General features: G+C 43.0%; 1 protein-coding gene across 3 annotated transcripts in view; it reads left to right on the top strand.

Annotated features, from left to right (window-relative positions):
• The window catches only part of LOC149322977 (rho GTPase-activating protein 4-like), a 71,916-nt gene that overhangs the window by 8,351 nt on the left and 41,488 nt on the right, over window positions 1-22,077 (top strand). For all 3 annotated transcript variants that reach the window (XM_089485716.1, XM_089485733.1, XM_089485725.1), the window contains exon 2: window positions 20,708-20,903. In XM_089485716.1, coding sequence (XP_089341842.1) covers window positions 20,708-20,903 — 196 coding nt within the window. The remainder of the gene's footprint in view (window positions 1-20,707; window positions 20,904-22,077) is intronic.

Here is a 22,077-nt window from a genome sequence, read left to right on the forward strand (position 1 = left end):
AGGGAAAGACCAGGGGCTATTCACAATTGTAGTACTACGATTCCACTTTAACCACCATAGTTTCATCCTGTGAAATCCTAGTTTATAGTTTAATCAGATGCATAGAGGAGCTCTCCAACTGAGATGCTAAATGCCACTCCCTAAACTACAAATCCCACAATTCTTTAGGATGGAATCATGAAAGTGGAATCATATTTATGTTGTGTGAATTGGTCCCTGCTAGAAAAATTCAACTCTTGTTGTCAGCCAGTACTAACAGCTGTTGCTACAAAGATCAATTCAGCCAATGTGGAGCAAACTTTTAAAGGTGACACTTGCTCAGAATGACAATATGTTTCCTTAGATTACTTTGGAAGAAAATGTTTATGTTTTGACTATGCAATGAATGTGAAGTGCCTTTTTTCAGTCTTTCTTGGATTTTTTTCTCTTTTGTCTTTCAGAGAATGCATCCTGACAAATTGAAAGAAATCATGAAGATTGCTGGAGGAAGAAAAGGAGAAACAAGAAAAGCAGAATTATGCTTCTCTTCGAGGAATAGGAGATTTTGAACAGTATAACAACTGAACTGCCTGTTTTTCCAGAACAGATTTGAGGATCTATACTTTCTGGTTTTTCAATCGCCAAGACCTTGAATTGATAGGGAGCTCTATCATCACAGGACAGACAATCTCCCCTCCCTCCCAACCTAGCTTTGCAGTATCCCAACCAAAGTGTTTCCAAGGTGCTGGAGACTGGAGCACCAGGAAATTACAACCCTGGTTATGGGTGCCTTGAGAACAGGTAGATGAAGGGAACTTTTGGGGTCTTGCCACCACTACTGGTCCCAAGGCACACCATGCCACCACCTAGTCCCCCAAACCCCAGCATCTCAGAAATGCATTGGTGTTGTGAAAATAGGTTTTTGGGATCATATTTGGTTATTCATGACTCTAAATGTGAATTCCGAGCAGTTATGATATCATAAATCCAGGTTACGATGTAATGATTTTTTAAAATAAAGGTTTTTATTTCCTTCATATTTCCTGTGTGATGTATCTTTCTTTATATCTTCACTCATTCACCTTCAGTGGATTGATGGGTAAGAAATGGGGCTTTCAAGAATTCATGCAGCTGTTTCCTTCTCTTTTAAGCGCACAAGAGGGACAATGGTGGTAGTGGGGAATAATAAAACCATAGACAAGATTATTTACCGTCATTAATGTTTTTAGCACAAGGAAGGCAATAGCGAACCCCCTCTGAACAAATCTTGCCAAGAAAACCCTGTGATAGGGTTTCTTTAGAGCAGGGGTAGGCAACCTTTTTGAGCCGGGGGCCGGGTTGCTGTCCCTCAGACAACTGGGGGGCCAAAGCCAAAAAATAAATAATTAAATAATTTTAAAAAAAAAATTAAATATATAAATAAACCAGGACAAATGTAGGACAAAATTTTCAAATGGAAGACACTTTTTTTTTAAAAAAAAATGGAGGACACGCGAAAAAAATTGCTGATTTTTAAAAAAATGTTAATATAAATGCATGTTTCTGAGGCTTCTATAGACAATTGCCCCCCAAAAGCCCCGGCGGCAATCGGCGGCAGGACCAGGCTGGGGCCGGTTCCAAGGCCTCGCCGGGCCGCATCTGGCCCACGGGCCGCAGGTTACCTACCCCTGCTTTAGGGTCTCCATAAATTGGAAATTACTTGAAGGCACACAGCAACAATATAACATAAAATGAAACACCGATTCAGAAGTTACATGAAAATGATAAGATACTGCATTTTAAACATAAAACATAATTAACAGAACGTTATTTTTGCTTCATAGCGTACATGGAATGTGGTGGCCCTTTTCCATGAATTTCTCTCTGTGCACTCAAAGATCTGGAAGTTCACAAAACAGTGCTATGATGTTACATGTTCACCAGCTGACTGAATAACTTAAATGTAATTACATTTACTCTGAAAAGGGAGTACAGTATTTATAATATTTCTGTTATTCTAAATTTCCTTTAAAATTTATGTTCCATTGAGAGCCAGTGTGACATTGTTGGTTTGAGCATTGGACTATGACTCTGAAGATCAGGGTTTGGATCCCAGACTGGTCATGAAACCCACTGGGTGATCTTGGGAAAGTCACACTCTCTCAGCCTCAGGGGAAGGCAATACAAACCTGCTCTGAACAAATCTTGCTAAGAAAACTTCATGAGAGGATTGCCTCAGGGCAGTGGTCCTCAAACTGTGCTCTTTAAGGGATTTTGGACCAGCTCCCAGAATCCCAGACTATTGGTCAACATGGCTGAGGCTTCTGGGAGCTGAAGTCCAAAATCTCTTAAAGGGCACAGTTTGCCTTAGGGTTACCATAAGTTGGAAATGACTTGAAGGCACAACACACAACACACACATACTAGACTTAAAACCTTGCTGGAATAAAGATGGAAAATCTCATTCGTGGTTTTATTCTTCCTTCGTACCCCATCCCAGTTTTGAAGTTTGGCCCACTTAGAGATGCTGCCACCCACCACAAAGTGAAAAACTCCAGTGAAGTGACAGGGAAGGCAACTGGGGAATGGGCGAGGGGACAGTGTGAACAATAGCAGTCCCACATATTTCTGTGAGAATGTTTTAAAAATTACATTGAATCTCTTTGGGGGAAAGGTATTTATGTTATGGCTTAATAAAAACAAAATACAATTTAGCATGATTAATACTGAGACCTTCTTTCTGATTGCTGCCCCTTACCTTAAGGGCATGGTAAGTTAAGAATAGTGAGTAATATTGCTTAACTGCTCCATGCTTAGGTGGTAAACCAGAACCAGCAGGGCTGTAGGTATAGCCTTTCTTGCCTGGCCTTATGACAGGGCTATTGGTGCATCTACACTGAGAAAGAATGCAGTTTGATGCCACTTTGAGTGTTGTAGCTCCATCCTGTGGAATCCTGTGATTTGTAGTTTTACAAGGTATTTGGCCTTCTCTGTCAAAGAGTGCTGGTGCCTCACCAAACTACACAGGATTCTATAGGATGGAGACATGGTGATTAAAGTGGTGTCAGATTCATTTCTACTGTGTAGATACAGCCTATGTTCCTGTTCTACAGTACTAGACCACATTTTCTCTTCCAGACGTCTTGCCATGTAGTTTGCTACCCCCTCTCCTAAAGTTATAAACAGAAACCCACTTTGAAAGATGGTTCTCCACCCACTATTCTGAAAGTTGGGCATGTAAGATCCTATCTTAATGTAAGCAGATGAAAGGCAAAGCAAAAATATTTCTATTTTATGAATAAAAGTCTCCTTTTCCACCCTCCACCCTCCCAATATCTGAAGTTGCTCTGCCGTGAACCAAAATCTGAGGCAACTGCTTTAGGGTTACATTGCTGCTTGTTCTGATATTTTTGATTTGACAAGTTCTTTAAATTGTTATGTATGTATGTTTTTGCAAAGAGAAGACGTTACCCTCAAACAGGTGCTTAAAACATAGGTTTTACAAGAATAGATACTCTGGAGATGTGGTGTGGCTGGGCAGACCTTAGGACACAAGTTCAGGAGCCCATAACTTGAAAGGCAACCAACTGACCACCCAAAAGGCAATGCACTGGTGAAGTATGAGTCAACAGGCCCAGTGTCACCAAGTGATTTGGTGTCTGGTGTTGTTTTGCAACAGCCTTGTTTCTTCTTTTAAAAAATGTCTTCTGAGTATCCAGATCCATATCTTCCAACATTTCAGAGATGAAAATCGGGACAAAAATGTGGCAAAGCAACCTCAGACAGTGGTAAAGATGGCAAAAGATATTAAAGTTATTATTAATTAACTTACAAGTTTGGAGAGGTTGTAGAAGTTTGTTTTAGCCTGAGCCTACTGGCAAGTGCAAGATTATTCCCCCTTCTCTCCTCTTCCCCCTGCCCCTGCTGAATTTATTGAGTGTGAACTATTTTTGCAGTTGAAACTCATTTTGTAAAAATCAGCTGAGGACCAAGAGGGAAAATGGTAGGGAGAATGAGAAATCAGGACTGCAAAAGAAGTGGGATGGCAGAAGATTTATATAATTTGTATTTGAACTTTGCTATTATCCGCCTCGACCCTCAAAAAGGGAGAGGCGGGATACAAATAAAAATATTTATTATTATTATTATTATTATTATTTTATTAATCATGACTGCATCTGCCATATCAGAATAGTTGGAGGGTGTGCAGCTGGACATAGTTATATCTTCTCGGTGCTCATTTTATTTTATTATTATTTTTACTTCAGATATGTAATTTTCTTTTTAAACATGTGCTTCTTCTCAAATAGATGTACCCTGTATTCAGTATCAAGGTAGCAGAAGCAAACTATATTCTCGTCGTCATGATGGTGCTGTGAGTTTAAAATGTGGACTTCATGTGGACAGTGTCTCTTTTTTATATATATATAAAAAGAGGCAAACGGCTTTTTTGTTTTCGTTTTGTTCTAACGTATCATGAAAGCAGAAGCAGCTGTAATGGATGAGTGTTGAGCAAGGCAGAGGAAAGGGGAAACAGATATGTTCAGTTGCATGTATCATAGATGTGACTGTATCTATTTCCCCCTTGCTTGGGTTAATAATGCCAATTCATACTTGTGACCTCCTTAACTGAGTATATCCATCTAGCATGGGGTTTTCCTCTCTTTTTACTTCCCTCTATCTTTACTAACATTATTGTCTTTTCTAATGAATTGTGCCTTCTTATGATGTGGCTGAAGTATAATACTTCAGTTTGGTCATCTTGGCTTCCAGGGAGATTGATCTGTTCAAGAACCAATTTGTTTGTCTTTTTGGATGTCCACAATATTTTTTAGCACTCTTCTCCAGCATCTCATCTCAAATGAATTTTTTTCCTATCCACTTTGTTCACTGTCCAGCTCTCACATCTGTACAAGGTGATGGGGAATATCATGGCTTGGATGAGTCTAGCTTTAGTTCAGTTGTATATCTTCAGTTGTATATCTTTTCTAGCTCTTTCATGGTTGCCCTTCCCATTCCTAGTCTTCTGATTTCTTGACTGCAGTCTCCATTCTGGCCAATGTTTGATCCAAGGTGTGGGATTTTGATTTCTTCATTGTCTAGGCTGACTGTGTGTAGGTCTGCTGTGGTCACTATTTTTGTTTTCTTTTTCACCAATATTAAGCCTGCCTTTGCACTTTCTTCTTTGAACTTCCTTAATAATTGTTCCAAGTCTATGATGCTTTTTGCTAGTAGCATTTAACTTGATGTTGTTTGTTAATTGTTGTTGTCCACACCTCGATCTATGGGGAGATGTGTTTAAGAAATAATAATAATAATAATAATGATAATAATAATAATAATGTCATCCATATAACTTATAATTACTGTATAGTTACCATTACATAGAGATGAATTTCCTGTCATTTCTTGTCTTAGGTGCCAAAATAACTTGGCCAACTCTGTCTGCAACTACATGCAGAATGAATGCAGCTTGACACTGCTTTAACTGCAATGGCTCCATCCTATGGAGTCCTGAGATTTGTAGTTTTTTTTCCTTTGGTAGTTTTGTGAGATATTTAGCCTTCTCTACCAGCATGCTCTGGTGCTACAACAAACTACAAATCCCAAGATTCCGTAGCATGGTGCTATGGCAGTTAAAGCAGATTCAAACTGCATTAACTCTGCAGTGTGGCAGTAGCCCTTCTCCACTATGTCCTTTGACCAGTGCAGTTGAGGCAGCCTCAAACAAGTAGATGCCGCCTCATGCAGCAAAATGTCTTGGGCTAGCAATTGAGTTTCAGAGCAGGTGTGAGAATCATGTGGAACCCCAGATGGACGGCAACTCTTATCAGCCCTAGCCCAAATAGCCAGTGTTGACAGAGGATGGGAGTTGTAGTGCAGCAATAACTAGAGAGCCACATTTCCACCATTCCTGAACTAGAGACAAACCTAAGAACAGCTCTGCTCTAATGGATAAATGCTGAGGTCCAAAATGAGGGGCAGGGGAATCTTACAAGTGAACTATGGTGGGAGATGGGTCTTGGAGACAACAGGCTTCCATCCTAACTTGTCTGTAGAGACATGTGGCAGGTTTCTGTCTCTGAGTCACAACAATCTTGCTATTTATCATTTATTTATAAGACAATCGATACATCCCTTCCTTCTGGCATTACTCAGTATGGCTTACTTAAAAATAATAATTACAAATTGCATCCCTATTACACTCCAGGCAAGGCAGCTGATGAAATGCAAAAATAGCCCAAGTACCTTGTGCCTATGAATGAAAGATATATATTTTTTTGTTATCTGTCCTGAGACTAAAGGCCAGGACAGGCTTTAAATCTGACCGCAGAGACTTGAACTTCTGACCTATTTATATACTTTGTTAGTGCAATTTCCTCCCTCCTCCTGCTGATATAACTGGAGCAAAAGCCTCCTAAAGGGGATGATAGGCCTTCTCGTACTGCCTTCCTCCCCCAGGCTTCACCTCCGCCAGTGTATCCCATCCTGATGCAACCATGTACAGTGGGAAGACAGAAAATAGCCCAGTCCTATTGTTTTTCTTCTCTGGAGCCAACTAATTCCCCCGTCCCCATGTTCCCAGCTGAGCTTTCTCTCCTTGTTGCTCACTGGGTTGACTTCAGCTTCCGAGTTGTCAGTTCTGATTTTTCAGAGGCTTTTGTGAAAGGATTGGGGGAAGGGATGCTCTGCCCAGTTCTTCAGCATCCCCTTGCTCTTCTGCCTTGTTTTCTGTTGATAAAGCTGGCAGAGGAAGTCTGTGTGTGTGGGTGAGAGAGAAAGAGAGGAGTTTTCTCCCCAGGCTTGTTGGTTCAGTCCTTGCATTCCTCCTCTCTAATGGGTAAACTTCCAACAGCCCTGGTGCTTTGACCAAAATGATAAATTTTAACTCTCTGTATCATGAAGGGTGGTGTAGGCTGATAGAGGATGAGTGTTCATTCTTTTTGTTTGCAGTTGCTATCCTGTTCTTGCATAGTTTCTCCTTCTCTGTACTAAGGCTATGTACTGTACAGTTGGCCCTCTTTAACCACAGACTTTTTTTAATCCATGGATTCAAACATCCACAGCTTGAAAACGTTTCAAAAAAGTATAAATTCCACATAGCAAACCTTGATTTTTCCATTTTATATAAGGTACACCATTTTACTATGCCATTGTATTTCATGGGGCTTGAGCATCCACGGATTTTTGTTATCCATGGTGGTCCTGGAACCAAACTCCAGCAGATAACAAGGGACCACTGTATATACTCATACATGAGTATAAGTCTAAAAATTTAGGTTAAAAATTGACCCCCAAAAAACTGAGTTGACTTATCCATGGGTCAGTGTAAGTACTGTACTTTAACTCTCATTTAAAAAAGGAACAATCCCCTGATGAAAGGCAAGAGTGCCATCTGGCCTGGAATCACTGAATCCCTTCTATTTTCTCTTACATTAGGGTTGCCATATCCCACCAGGGGGCGGGACAATCCCGGTTTGGGCGGTGCCGTCCCGGTCCCGGTTAGGCTTGCCATATCCCACATGGGGGCGGGACTTTCCCAGTTTGGGGCGGGGCCACACGGTCCCACCCCAGTTTGGCCCCTCCCCCGGGACCTCCCCCCCCCAGCAAGGCCCTGGAGGCAGCTCCATCCCTCCCCATGGCTGTGTGCCACCCTCCCCACCTCCCTGCCTGACTTAGCCTAGAGAGCAGGTCTTAAAGACATCTGCCACTCAGAGCTATTGCCAGCCCACTTGGTATATATACCCTGCAAAAGGCATTACTTTCAGGTTACAGTGAGCAAAGAAAAAAAAAGGCCATCAATCGTTCCTGTTTCCCTGGGAGTCTAAATGCCTCCTCATCTTTTAAATGTCTACCACTCAGTATTGTTGTAATTCTTTATCACAGGGTCGTTTTTGAGGCCCTAAACACCTTTCCTTGTAATATGCAAATTTCTCCCGAAGCTGACCAATGGGAAAGAAGCAATGAGCCCCCCTCCCCTTGGGTTGGTTTTCAAGGGCTTGGAAGGTAGAGATTTTGCCTTGCAAGTTGCTGGTAAATAATAGAAGGCTTTGGGGTAGCAAAGGCTGCAGAAATAGTTTGACCCCCCCCCCCCTTAAACATCCATGGCTCAGTGCTATGGGATTCTGGGAATTGTAGTTTCTTGTGGCACCAGAGCTCTTTTGACAAAAGGAGACTGAATGGAGGCGTTGCCTGGCTGGGGGCAGAGCCTCTTGCCAGCAGTGAGAAGGCTGCGATGAGGAGGAAAAGCAGGGGCTCCTCTGGTAGTCCTGGCCACTTCCCTTGGCTCCCTCCCTCCTCCTCCTCCTCCTCCTCCTCCTCTTCTCAGAGCTCATTCACACTCCCTGGCTTTTCTCTCCCCCCCCCCCCTCTGCACTTTGAGACCCCTTTAACTGCCAAAGCTCAATGCTCTGGAATTCTGGGGTCTGTGAGGCATTTGGCCTTCTCTGTCAGAGAGCTCAGGTGCCACAATAGACTACAATGTGACTGTTTGGGAGACATTGAGACTTCTCTGTCAGTTATGGCTCTGAGGCCACAATAGACTACAATTCCCAGGATTCCCCAGCACTGAGCAGTCTCAAACTGGACCATTTCCTCAGTGTGGATGCACCTGGGGAGGAATTCTGGGCACTGCAGTTCAACTACGTTTGGAGGGTTATGGGACTCCCTGTCAGAGATAGCTCTGGGGCCACAATGTACTACAATTCCCAGCATTCCCCAGCACTAACCCAGGACAGTTAAGTCACTCTCGAAGTGGATTATTTCCTCAGTGTGGATGCAGCTTTGGTGAGGAACTCTGGGCATTTCAGTCCAGCTATGTTTTATTTCTGCAGTGTGTTTTGGACCAGAGACAAGGTGACCAGGCATCCTCCTCCTTTTCCAGGACATGTCCTCCATTTGGATCATGGCTAAGAAGCATGGATTTATAATTACATGGGTGTTTTTAGCTTTTATCTTTGGCCATGTCCTACTTTTTTTGCTTGGGTGCCCTACATTTTGGGGTGAGGGCATTGGTCACCTTGGTCAGAGAGCTTTCCAGGGATTAACTGCCATTCTGCTGTGGTGCTGGAACAAACCACCATTCCCAGAATTCCATAGCATTCAGGCAAGACAGTTAAAGTGGTCTCAAACCAGATTATTTCTCCAGTGTAGATGCAGCCCAAGCCTTTTGCCTCTCTTATGCCTGAGATTTCAAAGCCCAGCCCTGGCACCACAACAAACTACAAATCCCAGGATTCCATAGGATGGAGTGATGAGAGTGAAAGCAGTGTGGCAGCAGCCTAAGTGTGCTTAATGCAGTTCTTAACATGGTGCACCTCTTGCCTACAGAGTCTCACAAGACTTTTTTGTTTAACTACTTGTACCCATTAACTCCATTTCATGTCTCCTTTATTTAGTGGGGAGGAATACAGACAAAACAAGTCAAAATGAAGAAAAACCAAAGTCCCTTGACCAAAGGGTTTGTTTGTGGAATAAGCCTCTGAAATATGCAAGAGGCGATGTTAAAATAAAGCCATGTTCAATGCTCAAATGTGCTGTTCGGAATGGGGAGAGGGGGGTGGCCAGAAAGGGAAGTACATTTCCGTGATCTGTCTACGAATAATGTCAAAATGTCCTCCATTTTGATCATGCCTAAGAAACATGGATTTATATTAACATTTCTAAAAAAGCCTCATTTTTTTGGTGTGTCCTCCATTTTTAAAAAATGTATCCTACATTTGAAAATGTTGTCCTGCATTTGTCCTACATTTGTCCCGGTTTGGAGGTCCTCACTTATGGCAACCCTAGTCCCGGTCTGGTTTGGCGCCCAAACTGGGACGGCCCCGCCCACCGCGGCCACCTCAGGCCCCGCGGCGGCTCCAAGGCCTTGCTGAGGCCTGGGAGGGCTCTCCACAGTCGGAGCTCCAGCCGCGGAGACGCTCCCTCCTGGGCCCCAGCGAGGCCTTGGAGGCGGCTCCGCAGTCGGAGCTCCGGCCGCAGGGTCCTCCAAGGCCTCCGCGAGGCCAGGGAGGAGGAGGAGGCCGCTTCCCACCGCGGCGATCGCCGCGTTGAGGAGCAGCCTCCGCCTCCTTCCTGGCCTGGGAGCCAGGCCCAGGCTTGCTCCTAAGCCGGGGAGGAAGCAGAGACTGCTCCCATCGCGGCGATCGCCACGATGGGAGCCGGCCTCCACCTCCTTCCCGGCCTGGGAGCCAGGCCCAGGCTTGCTCCTAAGCCGGGGAGGAAGTGGAGACTGCTCCCATCACGGCGATTGCCGCGATAGGAGCCAGCCTCCACCTTCTTCCCGGCCTGGGAGGAAGCCTGGGCTGGCGATCTAGGAGCCCTGGAAGGCCTCGCCAGGGGCTTGGGAGACACTGTCTCCCAAGGCCCCGGCGAAGCCTTCAAGCGGCTCCGCGATCACGGAGTCCTCCAAGGCCTCGCTGGGGCCTGCGAGACGCTGTCTCCCAGGCCCCAGCAAGGCATTGGACAATGTTTTAAAATGTAGGACCTTTTTTTTTTTAATTTCCTGGCCAGGATTTTCTTTTTAAAAAAAGGTCCTACATTTTAAAACATTGTCCTACATTTGTCCCGGTTTGGAGGTCCTCGGGGATGGCAACCCTATCTTACATCCAGTCTTTAGTATGAGCACAAACAGTTATGCCTGCTGGGATTTTGTAAGTTCTTTGCCATTGTTTTCCTTTGCTTCATCCTTTACATCCTTTGTTTGATGCTCCTAACTTTTACCCTCGACTTATCCATGGGCCATATCAAAAGCCGTAATTTTGGTCCCAAAACCTTCCCTCAATGTGTACATGAGGTCGACGTACTGTATAGTTGAGTATATACGATATATGCTTTTTTTAAAAAAGGAAAAAAAATCTGCCTCAAGGATTTGGCCCAAACTTTTCACCAAGAAAAGATAAATGTTGTGATCAGCCTCAAATCCCTGCTCAGTCATAGAAAACCAGTGGGTGACCTCAGATAAGTCACTCTTTCAGCCTCAGAGGAAGGAAAAGGCAAACCCCTCCTTAGAACAAATATTGCTAAGAAAGCCTTAGTGGAAGATGGTGTTCCTCTTTTTTGTTCACATTTGCCATCCCATTCTTGCATTGCCTTTCCTTCTCTGTACTGTATATACGCTGCTTTAAAAAAGAAAAATCTGCCCCACATTGGTTCAGATTCTTCACCAAGAAACAAGTAAATGTTGTGATCAGCCTCAAATTCCTGCTCAGTCATAGAAACCCAGTGAGTGACCTCGGACAAGTCACTCTTTCAGTCTTAGAGGAAGGAAATGGCAAAGCCTTCTGAACAAATCTTGCTAAGAAAACACTGTGATAGGCTAGACGTAGGGTTGCCATAAGTCAGAAACAACTTAAAAGCACACAACAACAACATAAACTGGAGATTGAGAAATTGTGTACATAGGGGCTATACAGACGGGCGGTGGGATGCCGCCCTGTTTGCCCCAGATTCAGGCTGCGGCAACCACATGCTACGGCCTTTGGAGGGAGAAAAAAGAAGCCCCCAAAAGGGGCTTCTTTTTGCATACCAGAAGGGACGCCATAGGTGCACAGGCGCACCATGAAGACACCCCTTCTGCTCTGCGCCGTTTGGGCACTGCGCCTCTGGCATGTGTCATGAGATGTGCCGTGTGGATGGGCACATGACAAAATGGCACTCAGGAGGCTTGGTAAGGGCTTTGAGCATGTGGGCGCTCAGCCCTCACCATGCATACAGGCTGGCAGCCCCTTACTCTTCTTTTGCCTAGTTTCTTTAGGAATTTTGGTTGCTTTTAATGATTGCTTTATCTAATTCATTCTGTTTTTAGTCATTATGTGGAGAGGCAGAAAGCCCATCTCCTTATCACATTCAAAAGATTATTCCACTAATCCATTGACTTTTGAGATTGTAGTGGTCATTGCCTATTCACATACTTATGAACACAAGGACTAGAAGCTGGTTTACAAAAACATCAGCATCAGCTTTCAATTGCCAAAAAGATTCTGCATTGTTTATACACACCTGCAGAATCACAGCACACACCCAGATCTGTCTACACTGGGTAAGCTTTAGACAGACCACAAATGTATACATATAGCGGTCTAAAACCATGGGTGGGTGGTGATATTTTTCAATGGCATAGCTTTCTGTGCCGATGTCACTATTTATTTATATTTATTTATTTACCTACCATATCTTTGTATCACTTCCCACACTACTAAGCCTCCCAGTTTGATAAATTGATAAAACAAATAAACCTTGATCCTATTAAGGAAGGGGACACCATAGTACTCACTGAGACTGACCTCTGAGCAGATTTTCCATTAAATTGCCAAAGGTTACATGCTAACAACAACAAAAATCCCAGGCTGTTTGTTCCCATATACCTAAGATAGTAATTTCTTGCTTGGGAAGGTGAGGAGAGAACCATGTCTCTTGTAATTTATAAAAGCTTCTCTGATCACCTGCCATTAATTGTTACTCACCTTAGATGAGTAACTCCATATCTACAAACTCTGCATCCGTAGATTCTACCATCCAAGGCTTGAAAATATCCAAAAGCCAACATTTCCAAAAAGCAAGCCTTGTTGTTAACTGCCCTTGGGTTGATCCTGACTATGGATGAGAAATCTCTAAGACTTACTGTCCTCGACTGCTTTGCTTGAATCTTGTAAATTCATACCTGTGACCTCCAAATGGAGTCTATCCATCTGGCATGTGATCTTCCTCTCTTTTTATTACCCCCTACTTTTCCTAGTATTATTGTCTTTTTTTAATGAGTCGTGCCTTCTCATGTGGCCAAAGTATGGCAGCCTCAACTTGGTCGTTATGGCATCCAGGCAGGTTTCAGGTTTGATCTATTCAAGGACTCGTTTGTTTTTAAGGGACACCAGTTTACTACCCCACTGCATATAATGGGACTTAAGCATCCATAGAGTTTGGTATTTATGGGGTGAGTGGATGGGTTTGGAATCAAACCCCAGTGGAAACCAAGGCTCCACTGTAATTAGTTAAAAGTTTACACACACACACACATGCACACACACACACACGTGAGATCTGTTTGTCAGGCCCACCTATTTGTTTATTTACTTCATATCTTACCTTTATGCCAGTTCAAGGCATAAATTAAAACAGTCGGCCCTTCTTATACACGGATTTTTATACACGGATTCAAGCATCCACGGTTTGAAAATGTTCAAAAAAAGTATAAATTTCAAATATCAAACTTGATTTTCCATTTTTTATAAGGGACACCATTTTGCTATGTCATTATATTGAATGGGACTTGAGCATCCACAGATTTTGTTACACACTTTGGATCTTGGAACCAAACCCCAGCGTATAACAAGGGTCCACTGTTGTGATAAAAAAAGTTTAAACAAAACAGTTTAGTACCACTAATTTAAAACAGTATAAAAACATTTAAAAACTAAACAATGAGAATAAAAATACAGCCTACGAGGGCTTGCGCTATGCCTCTTCACCCACCTTAAATTGATATGCTCTTTGTCCATTAACCAGCATGGCTGTCAGAGGGAGCATAGCAGATCACACATGGGTGTATGACTATGGGAAAGGCCTAGTGCCCAATGAGGCAAAAGATCCATAGCGTTGACTGTGTCACACAGCAGCAACACCTCCCAGGTCCAGCAGTTTTTGAGCCTGGCTTTCTCAGTAATGTGTTTTTGTTACTGAGTCTTTGGCATTTCAGTTTGCTCTCAGGGATCTGTGCCCAAGTACAAAACATACACATGCCATGCCATTTATGAAAGGAGCACACACATCCATGTTTACTGCAGTCTTTTTTCTTTCCAGTGGCTACAGGGGAAGGTTTGCTTTCCCCCCATGCATGATTTTTAAAGCTATGATTCATACTCATGAGTGCTTTTCCTAACAGGCGTGATATTTTCATATTTCATGCCTGGATTCTTGAGAAGCAGCTTTTGGCAGAGTCCACGAAGTTGTCTATGTTCATGTACAAAGGGATGTTGTAGCACCTTGGAGGAGTAGCATAAACTTTTGTAGACATCTTCTTCCTTAGATGCATGGAGTGAACTGTGCCCAGGAAGGACCTTTCTAGTCAGATTGTATGAAGAGTTATAGAAATGCAAAACTTTTGGATATGTCCATGAGGTGTCTAGTTCAGTTTTAACTATGCTTCTAGGGATAAAAGCAGGAGGAAATATGTTGCATGAGGCAAGAGTGGATGGAGGAAAATTTAGGTACAATTCTTTCCTACAGTTAGGCTCAAAGGCAATCCCTTTTGCATACTGATACCTTCCAGACTAACATGGATTTGTCTCTGAATTCTAAGTTCATGTGGTTAGATACAAGCATATGCAACTGTGTTTGAACCTGTGGCTTTTGGTTAGTTTGGCTGCAGCAGGGTTGTTTTGTGTGTTGCTGTTCCCTGCATTCTCCATGTGATTGTGTCTTAATATGCGTCTTCATTTCTTTGTATTCATGGTTCTGCAAAGTGTGTGGATCAGCATCTTGGATCAGCATTCACAAAATAGCCAGCCAATCTACAACGTCCTGTTGATGAAGATGGGTCATTTTGGGGTGGGCACAACTCACCTGCTGCACAAAAAATGCAAGATGAAGAAATGTGACAATGATGTTTATCACACTATACTCTTAAAGTGCTACTATTCCACTTTGACTGCTCTAGCTGCCTCCTGTTGCATTCTGGGATCTGCAGTTTTAAGGAGGGGTATTTAGAATTCTCAGGCAGAGAACTTCTCTGCCTGAGAATTCTAAATACCCCTCCTTAAAACTGCCAATACCAGAATGCAACAGGAGGCAGCTAGAGCAGTCAAAGTGGAATAGTAGCACTTTAAGAGTATAGTGTGATAAACATCAATGAATTAGGATAGCCATCTGATTTTGTAGGCATAAGTAGTGGTTTTAGGTTTCACAATACTTTTAAAATATCCTCCACTCAGGAAGTTAATACTTTGCTGATAGGGTGATGCTTTTATGAAGTTATTAGTATAGGGGACAAGTGAGCAATAGATCTAAAGTTCCTATCCAAAGGACACAGTTCCTTTCACCAGCAGACAGAGATGGTCTACTCTAAATGATAACTCTGGGCCCGAATAGACAGGCCAAAATAAAGCTGCTTTGGGTCACTTTGGAGATACGCTGTTTAAATGGTGTATGTGTGTCCTAAGAGGCCAGAAGCCACACCAAAGCCAAGCTCCAGTCCTAAGGACTGGAGCACAGCTTTGGTGCAGCTTCTGGCCTCTTAAGATGCGAGTGTCATATAAATAGCATACTTCCAAACTAAACTGAAGCAGCTTTATTTTGGCCTGTCCAGGCCCTAAGCTACCTTTTAAAAAATAGTACCACAGACTCTGCTGGCCTACGTGTTGAGTGATACATACTGTATTTACAGTATGTCAAGGTCCATTTACACTACAGAGTATAGTGCTTTGATTTCCTTTTAACTACCATGGCTGCATCCTATGGAATCCTGGGATTTGTAATTTGGTCAGAGGCACCAGAGGATAATTCTTTGACGGAGGAGTATAAGGCCCCTCCCCATAAACTACTTATCCCATGATTCCATAGAACAGAACCATGGTGGTTAAAGTGGAACAATCAGTATGCAAAGGGATCTTGTAGCACCTTTGAGACAAACTGAAAGAAAGGAGGTGGTAGCATGAGCTTTCATAGACTTGAGCCTACTTTTTCAGATGCATTTAGCCTCATGCTGCCAACTTCTTTCTTTAGTTACTCTCATAGGTGCTACAAAATCTCTCCACATACTGATTCTAGAGACTAACACGATTATATCTTTAGCCTTAAATTCTTCCTCTCAGTTTCAAAGGTGCTACAAGAGCCCTGATGGCTATGTCTTTGAAGTGGAATAACAACACTGTAATTCTATAGTATCAATGGCCCCAGGTGTGGATAACTTCCCTCTCCTTTTGAGGCCTGCATATCACTGGGGATAATCACTCAGGGGCTGCATGCCAGTGGTGAGTAAAGCTGCAGTCTGTGGTGGGTAGGACCAGAGCAAGGCCATTCCCACTCCCTTTTTTCTGCTGATCTCATTTGTCTCTATCTCTGCAACCCCCTTTTCCCTCTTATCAACTGGCAGCTGGAGAATGGACAAACCTTTCTTCCAAAGGCATGCGTGAAATGATCAAGTTGAAGAGGGCTTTTAAAACTAGGCAAAGGGCTGTATGCATCCATGGGGCCGCATGTTGCCCATCCTTGGATTATACAGTACAACAGATGGTTGCAGCATAGGAATTGGAGGCCCCAATAGGGAACATGTTCAAAGAGGAGCAGTTGGAAAGGCAGGGGTGTCTGTGGTGTGTTTTCACTGATTCATGTTGAAGAAATTATGTGCATCTTTATGTGTGAAGAACAGATTGCAGATCATGTGAATATTTTGTAAAAAGAGATGTGTTGATGGTTGATGTATCAGGGGAGAGGTTAATGAATGACTATAATGTTTACTACAGAGTAGCTGCATAAACATTAATAGTGTTTATTCGGTTCCATTATGTCTTTTCAGAACTGGCCTAGATGCTAATTGAGATCACTGGGGCAGCAGTGCATGTAGTGAGAATGTACTCAGCTGGTGTACAATAGAGGTTATATATTTTTTTTCCCATTTTGGAGAAATAACCTCCTTCCAAGATGAAATTACCTCTTTGAAGTGCCATGCTAGCCACATGTCTGTACTTTGACATCATGGAAAGGTTCCTAGATGCATGACATGATAAATAAAGGGCAACAGGCATTTTATGCAAAGAGACAGACTTGTTGCTAGGATGATGGAAAGGAAGACCACCATCCATCTGCTCTCCCCTGAGCCTGGTTGGCTTGAAACAGCTGAGCTTTTTGGCAAAATGATATGGTAGTAGTTTGTATGAAAATGAGATGCATTTAGAAGATCTGAATATTTTAGTCTCAGCCTCTGCGTTTGGAATATTTGATAGTAATTAAAGGGAGCGCCAGTATGGTGTAGTGGCTTGAGCATTGGACTACAACCCTGGAGATCAGGGTTTGAATCCCTGCTCAGCCACGGAAACCCACTGGCAACTCAGTCTCTCAGCCTCAGAGGAAGACAAACGCTAACCCCCTCTGAAAAATCTTGCCAAGAAATCCTATGATAGGTTCGCTTTAGGGTCACCATTAGTTGGAAACATCTTGAAGGCATACTACTTGAAGGAGGATATCCAGAAAGAGAAAAAGTATATATGTGGGGTTGCCAACCAGCTTCCTTGGCAAGGCTCCTGTACCGTGGACTGTGGCTTGAAAGGAAGCAGGGTAGCAGTACCACAAACCTTATGAAACTGACTCCATGGTAGAAATGCCCTCATATGTTATGGAAATATGTCACAGGGTGGAGGAGCCTACCTTGTGGAGGAACAGCCAGGTCAGTTTTACTGGTCATGGGTGGCTTTCCTCCACAACAGTGTGTTGGGTGGATCGTGAGCCTACAGGAGAGCATTTGTAGAGGCGTGTCTGCTGAGATGAAGAGCAACAAGCTACACTCAGCCACTGGAACAAGAATAGGACCTACGTGTTCTATAGGTGTATGTGAGGGAGTGACAGAGAAGGAAGAGCAAAGATACCTCAGTGCTTAGCCAGTGCTTGTGCCTCAGAGGTAGATAGTAGTGACTCAGGGTTGTGGCAGAATGTTGTCCCACTTTGTCATCCTGCAAAGCAAAAAGTGCTTGTGAGTGTTGGTAATGGTAATGAGTGGAGCACCTGGCCTTTGTCCACAAAGCTCACCTGTGTGGAGGGGTGGGTATGTGTGGAATCATAGATTCATGGAATTGGAAGAGACGACAAGGGCCATCCAGCTCATCCGTCCTCTGCTTAAAAATCTCCAAAGAAGGAGACTCCACTACTCTCTGAATGAGTGTGTTCCACTGTCAAACAACTCTTACTGTCAGGAAGTTCTTTCTAATGTTTAGGTGAAGTCTCTTTTCTTGTACAGTGTGCCCACGTCATACGCTAGTGCACTATACACGGCTTTCAGCTTATGCTGAAAGCCACGCAACAAACAGGAAATGGCATGCGTGCTGCGTGCACGAGCCCCATTATTTTCAATGGTGCTTGACCATATGCAGAATTCGACTTACGTGGGGGTTCCGGAACAGATCCCCCACGTAAGGCAAGGGCACACTGTAGTTTCATTCCAGTGGTAAAAGGGACCATTCCCCATTCTCCTGAATAGGGAAGAGAGTAAGGCAGTACAGTTCAGTTCAGTGAAGGCATAGTCTTCACATGTAGCAAAGGAGACAGTGATGGTGGGAAAGAGGGATGAGAAGCATTTTGTTTTGTTTTGTTTTTTGGTAATATGTGTTTCTCCTCATCATCTTTTGCTCACCTGTGCTCTATCTTGATGCCTCGGTTGTTAGGAGTTGAATTGAATCTGGTGTTGGATTTAGGCATCTTTGTTATCTGCAAAGTGTGTTTTCTCCTTACTAGTCTTACTCCTTGCAATTGTGTAGAATTTAGGGGTTCGGATGCAGAGAGAGCATGTGGCTCCACAGTATGTACTATTGTCTATTGTATATGGTAACTTATGTTTTAATGGTGGTGTCTTCCAAGTTCCATCAGTCTAACAGTGACTCTGCTGCTTCCTAAAGTATCTCAACCATTAGAGCTTAAATCATCATCATCATCGTCATCACCATTTATCATTTATTTCTTACCTGCCCCTCCCCATGGACTGAGTTGAAGAACAAAAATATAGTCCTTAACTTAGCTCATAGTGTATGATCTTACTGCCTCTTCTTGTTCCTTCCTGGAATTAATATACAGTGGGCTCTTGGTGTCTGCTGGGGTTTAGTTCTAGAACCCACTGTGGATAACAAAATCTGTGGATGTTCAAGTCCCATTAAATATAACGACATACTAGAATAGTGTCTTATATAAAATGACAAAATCAAAGTTTGCTATTTGGAAATACACACACACACACACTTGTACACACAGTCACCCCTCCTTTTTCGTAGGGGATCATTTCCCCTCTGTTCGTCCCTCGCACATAAACGAGAGATGTGAGTTTCAAAACCGCGAGAATGGAGGGAGGATTGTATATATTTTCAAGACCTGGATGTAGGAATCTGTCAATAAAGAATCCATGAATAAGGAGGGCCAACTGTATGCTGGATGTCAGTCCTTGAGCAGGTTAAAAAGAGGATGATAGCATGGTCAGGGTGCATTTTCCTTGTCACTCAGGTAAAATGAACTCATGACGGAAGGGCTCCCAAGCTAAATCGTATGCCATCAACTTAGCACTTGTGAATCTTCCTGTTGACAGAAGCTGTAAAACCAGCAACATCTCATTATTTCGGATTGGTGTTTCTCAATACTGTTTCTAAAAATGTCTGAGCATAGACTCTTATGATATGTTTTCAAAGATGTTAATTACAGAGGAGCTGTCATCAGATGATTTGTGTTTACAGCAGCTGGGCCTGCACACCATAGTTAGATGTTAGTGGAAAGCATTGGTGTGTATGTTTAGCTCACATCTGCCAACAGACGCCAAGGTGTTACAGAACCTAGACTACTTAGTTATTTGACTTTCCAACCAAGCTGGCTCTCTCGCTAGAAGGAGGCAGCAAGTGTATGAATGTTTGCCTGTGTCCTCTTGGTACAGTTATGTGCCTATACGTGTATGATGCAGGGAGGAGGGAAGAGAGAGAACATGAGCAGGAAGGCATATACATGTGTCCCCAGGCCAAATAAAACTGGCAGAGTTCCTAACCTACAGCTATACTCAGCCTTTGTGTGGGTATATGCGCCTGCTTAAGAGAAACGCGAGCTCCTGGTTGCCTCCAATTTTTGGATGTGTTTGTGGAGCATGGATATTAACACATGATCTACTTCAGTCTCCTGTTGTATTTGGAGTCATGTCACATGTCATGCAGAAACAAATGTAGGTTTGCCACTAGGTTTACTTCTCACAGAGAGCTGCAGAAACCTTGGCTCAAGGACAAAGATAGTAAGCAATATTAATAATACATGTTTACTGCACAAAAAATGTTTTTGTTCCATCACACATTACGGTTGAATGGCACTGAGAGCAAAATCTGGTACAATAAAATAAAACAGCAATAACAAAAGTCCAGCAGTTTTTAGGGAAAACCCCTCTTTGTTAGCTTGACACACCAGGTGAAAGGTTGTGAAGAGTACTGTTGAGGAACTGAATGCTGAGCCAGACTGAGCGCATTTGCAACACGATTGCGCCTTTTAGAGAGAGGAAAAAAGAACGAAACAAACAAATGTTGACATCAGAAGTGGGGACTGTTTGCCCTTCCAGATCCCTTGAACAAAAGCTCCCACAATCCCTTTCTATTGACTATACTGGGTGGGGATGATGGGAGTTGGAGACCTAAACATTCAAGGAGCCAAAGGTTTCCCATCCTTGGTTTACATTAATAAATATTTATGCAGAGCTTTAACAAAAGGGGGGGAGGGATTAAAAGACAGTCAGCTTGCCTAGAGCTCATATGGAAGCACAAGACAATTCAGTATCTGTCCCTGTCAAACATAGTTCAGCAATTAAGAGCAAGTTATGCCAACTGTGGGAGAAGAAAAATACAGTGAGTCCTGTTTAAAGGCACATTTCATATGTACCCAGCTGTTTGAAACTATTTTTCAATCTCCCTTCATTACATCAGAAAGAAAACGACAACTCTCCAATCTCTGATGACTCACACAGGCAGGGTTTTGTGGGCTCCTGTTCACCAAATGCTTCCCTGAGGCTGTGATCTTTGCTTATCTCTTTTAGAAATGCGCTGGCAGATGGGGGAGCAGGTCCGAGGTCTTGACTCACAGGCTGAGAGTCGGCAGCAGTTACTCCAAGATGTGGCTGATTTCTTGCGCCGGAAGGCAGAGGTGGAGCAAGAATATTCCCGAGGATTGGAGAAGCTGTCTGAACGCTTCTCGGCTAAGATTCGTGGCTCCAAGGAGCATCAGAACTTCAGGTATAGATCCCTTGGATTCTGCAAAGAGTGGACAGAGTTTGGCAATGTTGGAAAGAAGGTTTAAGATTAACGAGCAACAAGAGTTCAGTAATGAACATATGAGAAATATGCTGGGCAAGGACATGGGAGAGGGCCTTCTCTGCTGTGGCACCCCAGCTATGGAACACTCCTCCCTTGGAGGCTCGATTGGCACCAGCTACTGTTCAGGTGCCAAGTAAAAACATGGCTTTTTATGAAAGATTTGGAGGCACAACTGATTTTACAGAAGTCCTACAAGCCCATGGGAGATTACTACATGTGGCTTATTATTATTATTACTATTACTATTACTATTACTATTATTATGTTTATTTATATAGCACCATAGGCTTTACATAGCGCTTTACAAAGGAGAAAAACAATCCAAAATAAAAACAAAAGCCTGCCAACAGCACACAATCTAAAACCACAAACAAGATTATAAAATTAATAAAATATTACTATAACAAGGTTAAAATAGTACTGTAAAATTATAAATTAATACAAATAATAAGGACAAAAATCAAGATGAAAGCTTTTAAAACACAATTAGGTCCAGAAAAATGTGGCTGTGGCGATACTTATTGCACACCAAAGCCTTTGACCTGTAGCTGCTGTGTCCCCCCCCAAACCACTATTAGTGGTCCCTTTTCATTGGCAGGGGAATCCCATCAATGAGCTCTCAGTAGTGCAAGTCCCCAGGTGTGAAACATTGCTGCCAGAGCAGTTGTGTTATTGGCAGTCATGTGGTGTCAGTATCCCTTCCTTTTTCACCCACCCACCACTATTTCCAAGCAGCTTGTTTAACTTTTTTTCTCCCTTTCTATTTCTTCTTCTTTTTTAAAAAACAAATTAAATTGCAGTGGCAGAGCTGCAGAATCATATGAAAAAGTGAAAATAAAAATAAAAAATTTAAATCTGGAAGGCATGCTGGGTAGGGCACAGAGGTGAGGTTAAGGAGGAGTAGGGAAGAGAGTGCGATGGTTGTAGTTGTGCAGTTGCGAAGATGTGTGGTGATGCGGTGAGTACAAAACAGGCATATTGTAATTCCATTTTCACTGACAAGCATGACTGTGGTGAGAATGGGGCTCATGGGGTAAAGTGCATGGTTATTATTCATTTCAAACTGTTCAAATCCTTTTGATCTCTCTTTTAA

This window comes from Sceloporus occidentalis, unplaced genomic scaffold (assembly GCF_023333645.1).
Source record: "Sceloporus occidentalis isolate IW3139 unplaced genomic scaffold, rSceOcc1.0.p SCAF_1, whole genome shotgun sequence".
Lineage (NCBI taxonomy): Eukaryota > Metazoa > Chordata > Lepidosauria > Squamata > Phrynosomatidae > Sceloporus > Sceloporus occidentalis.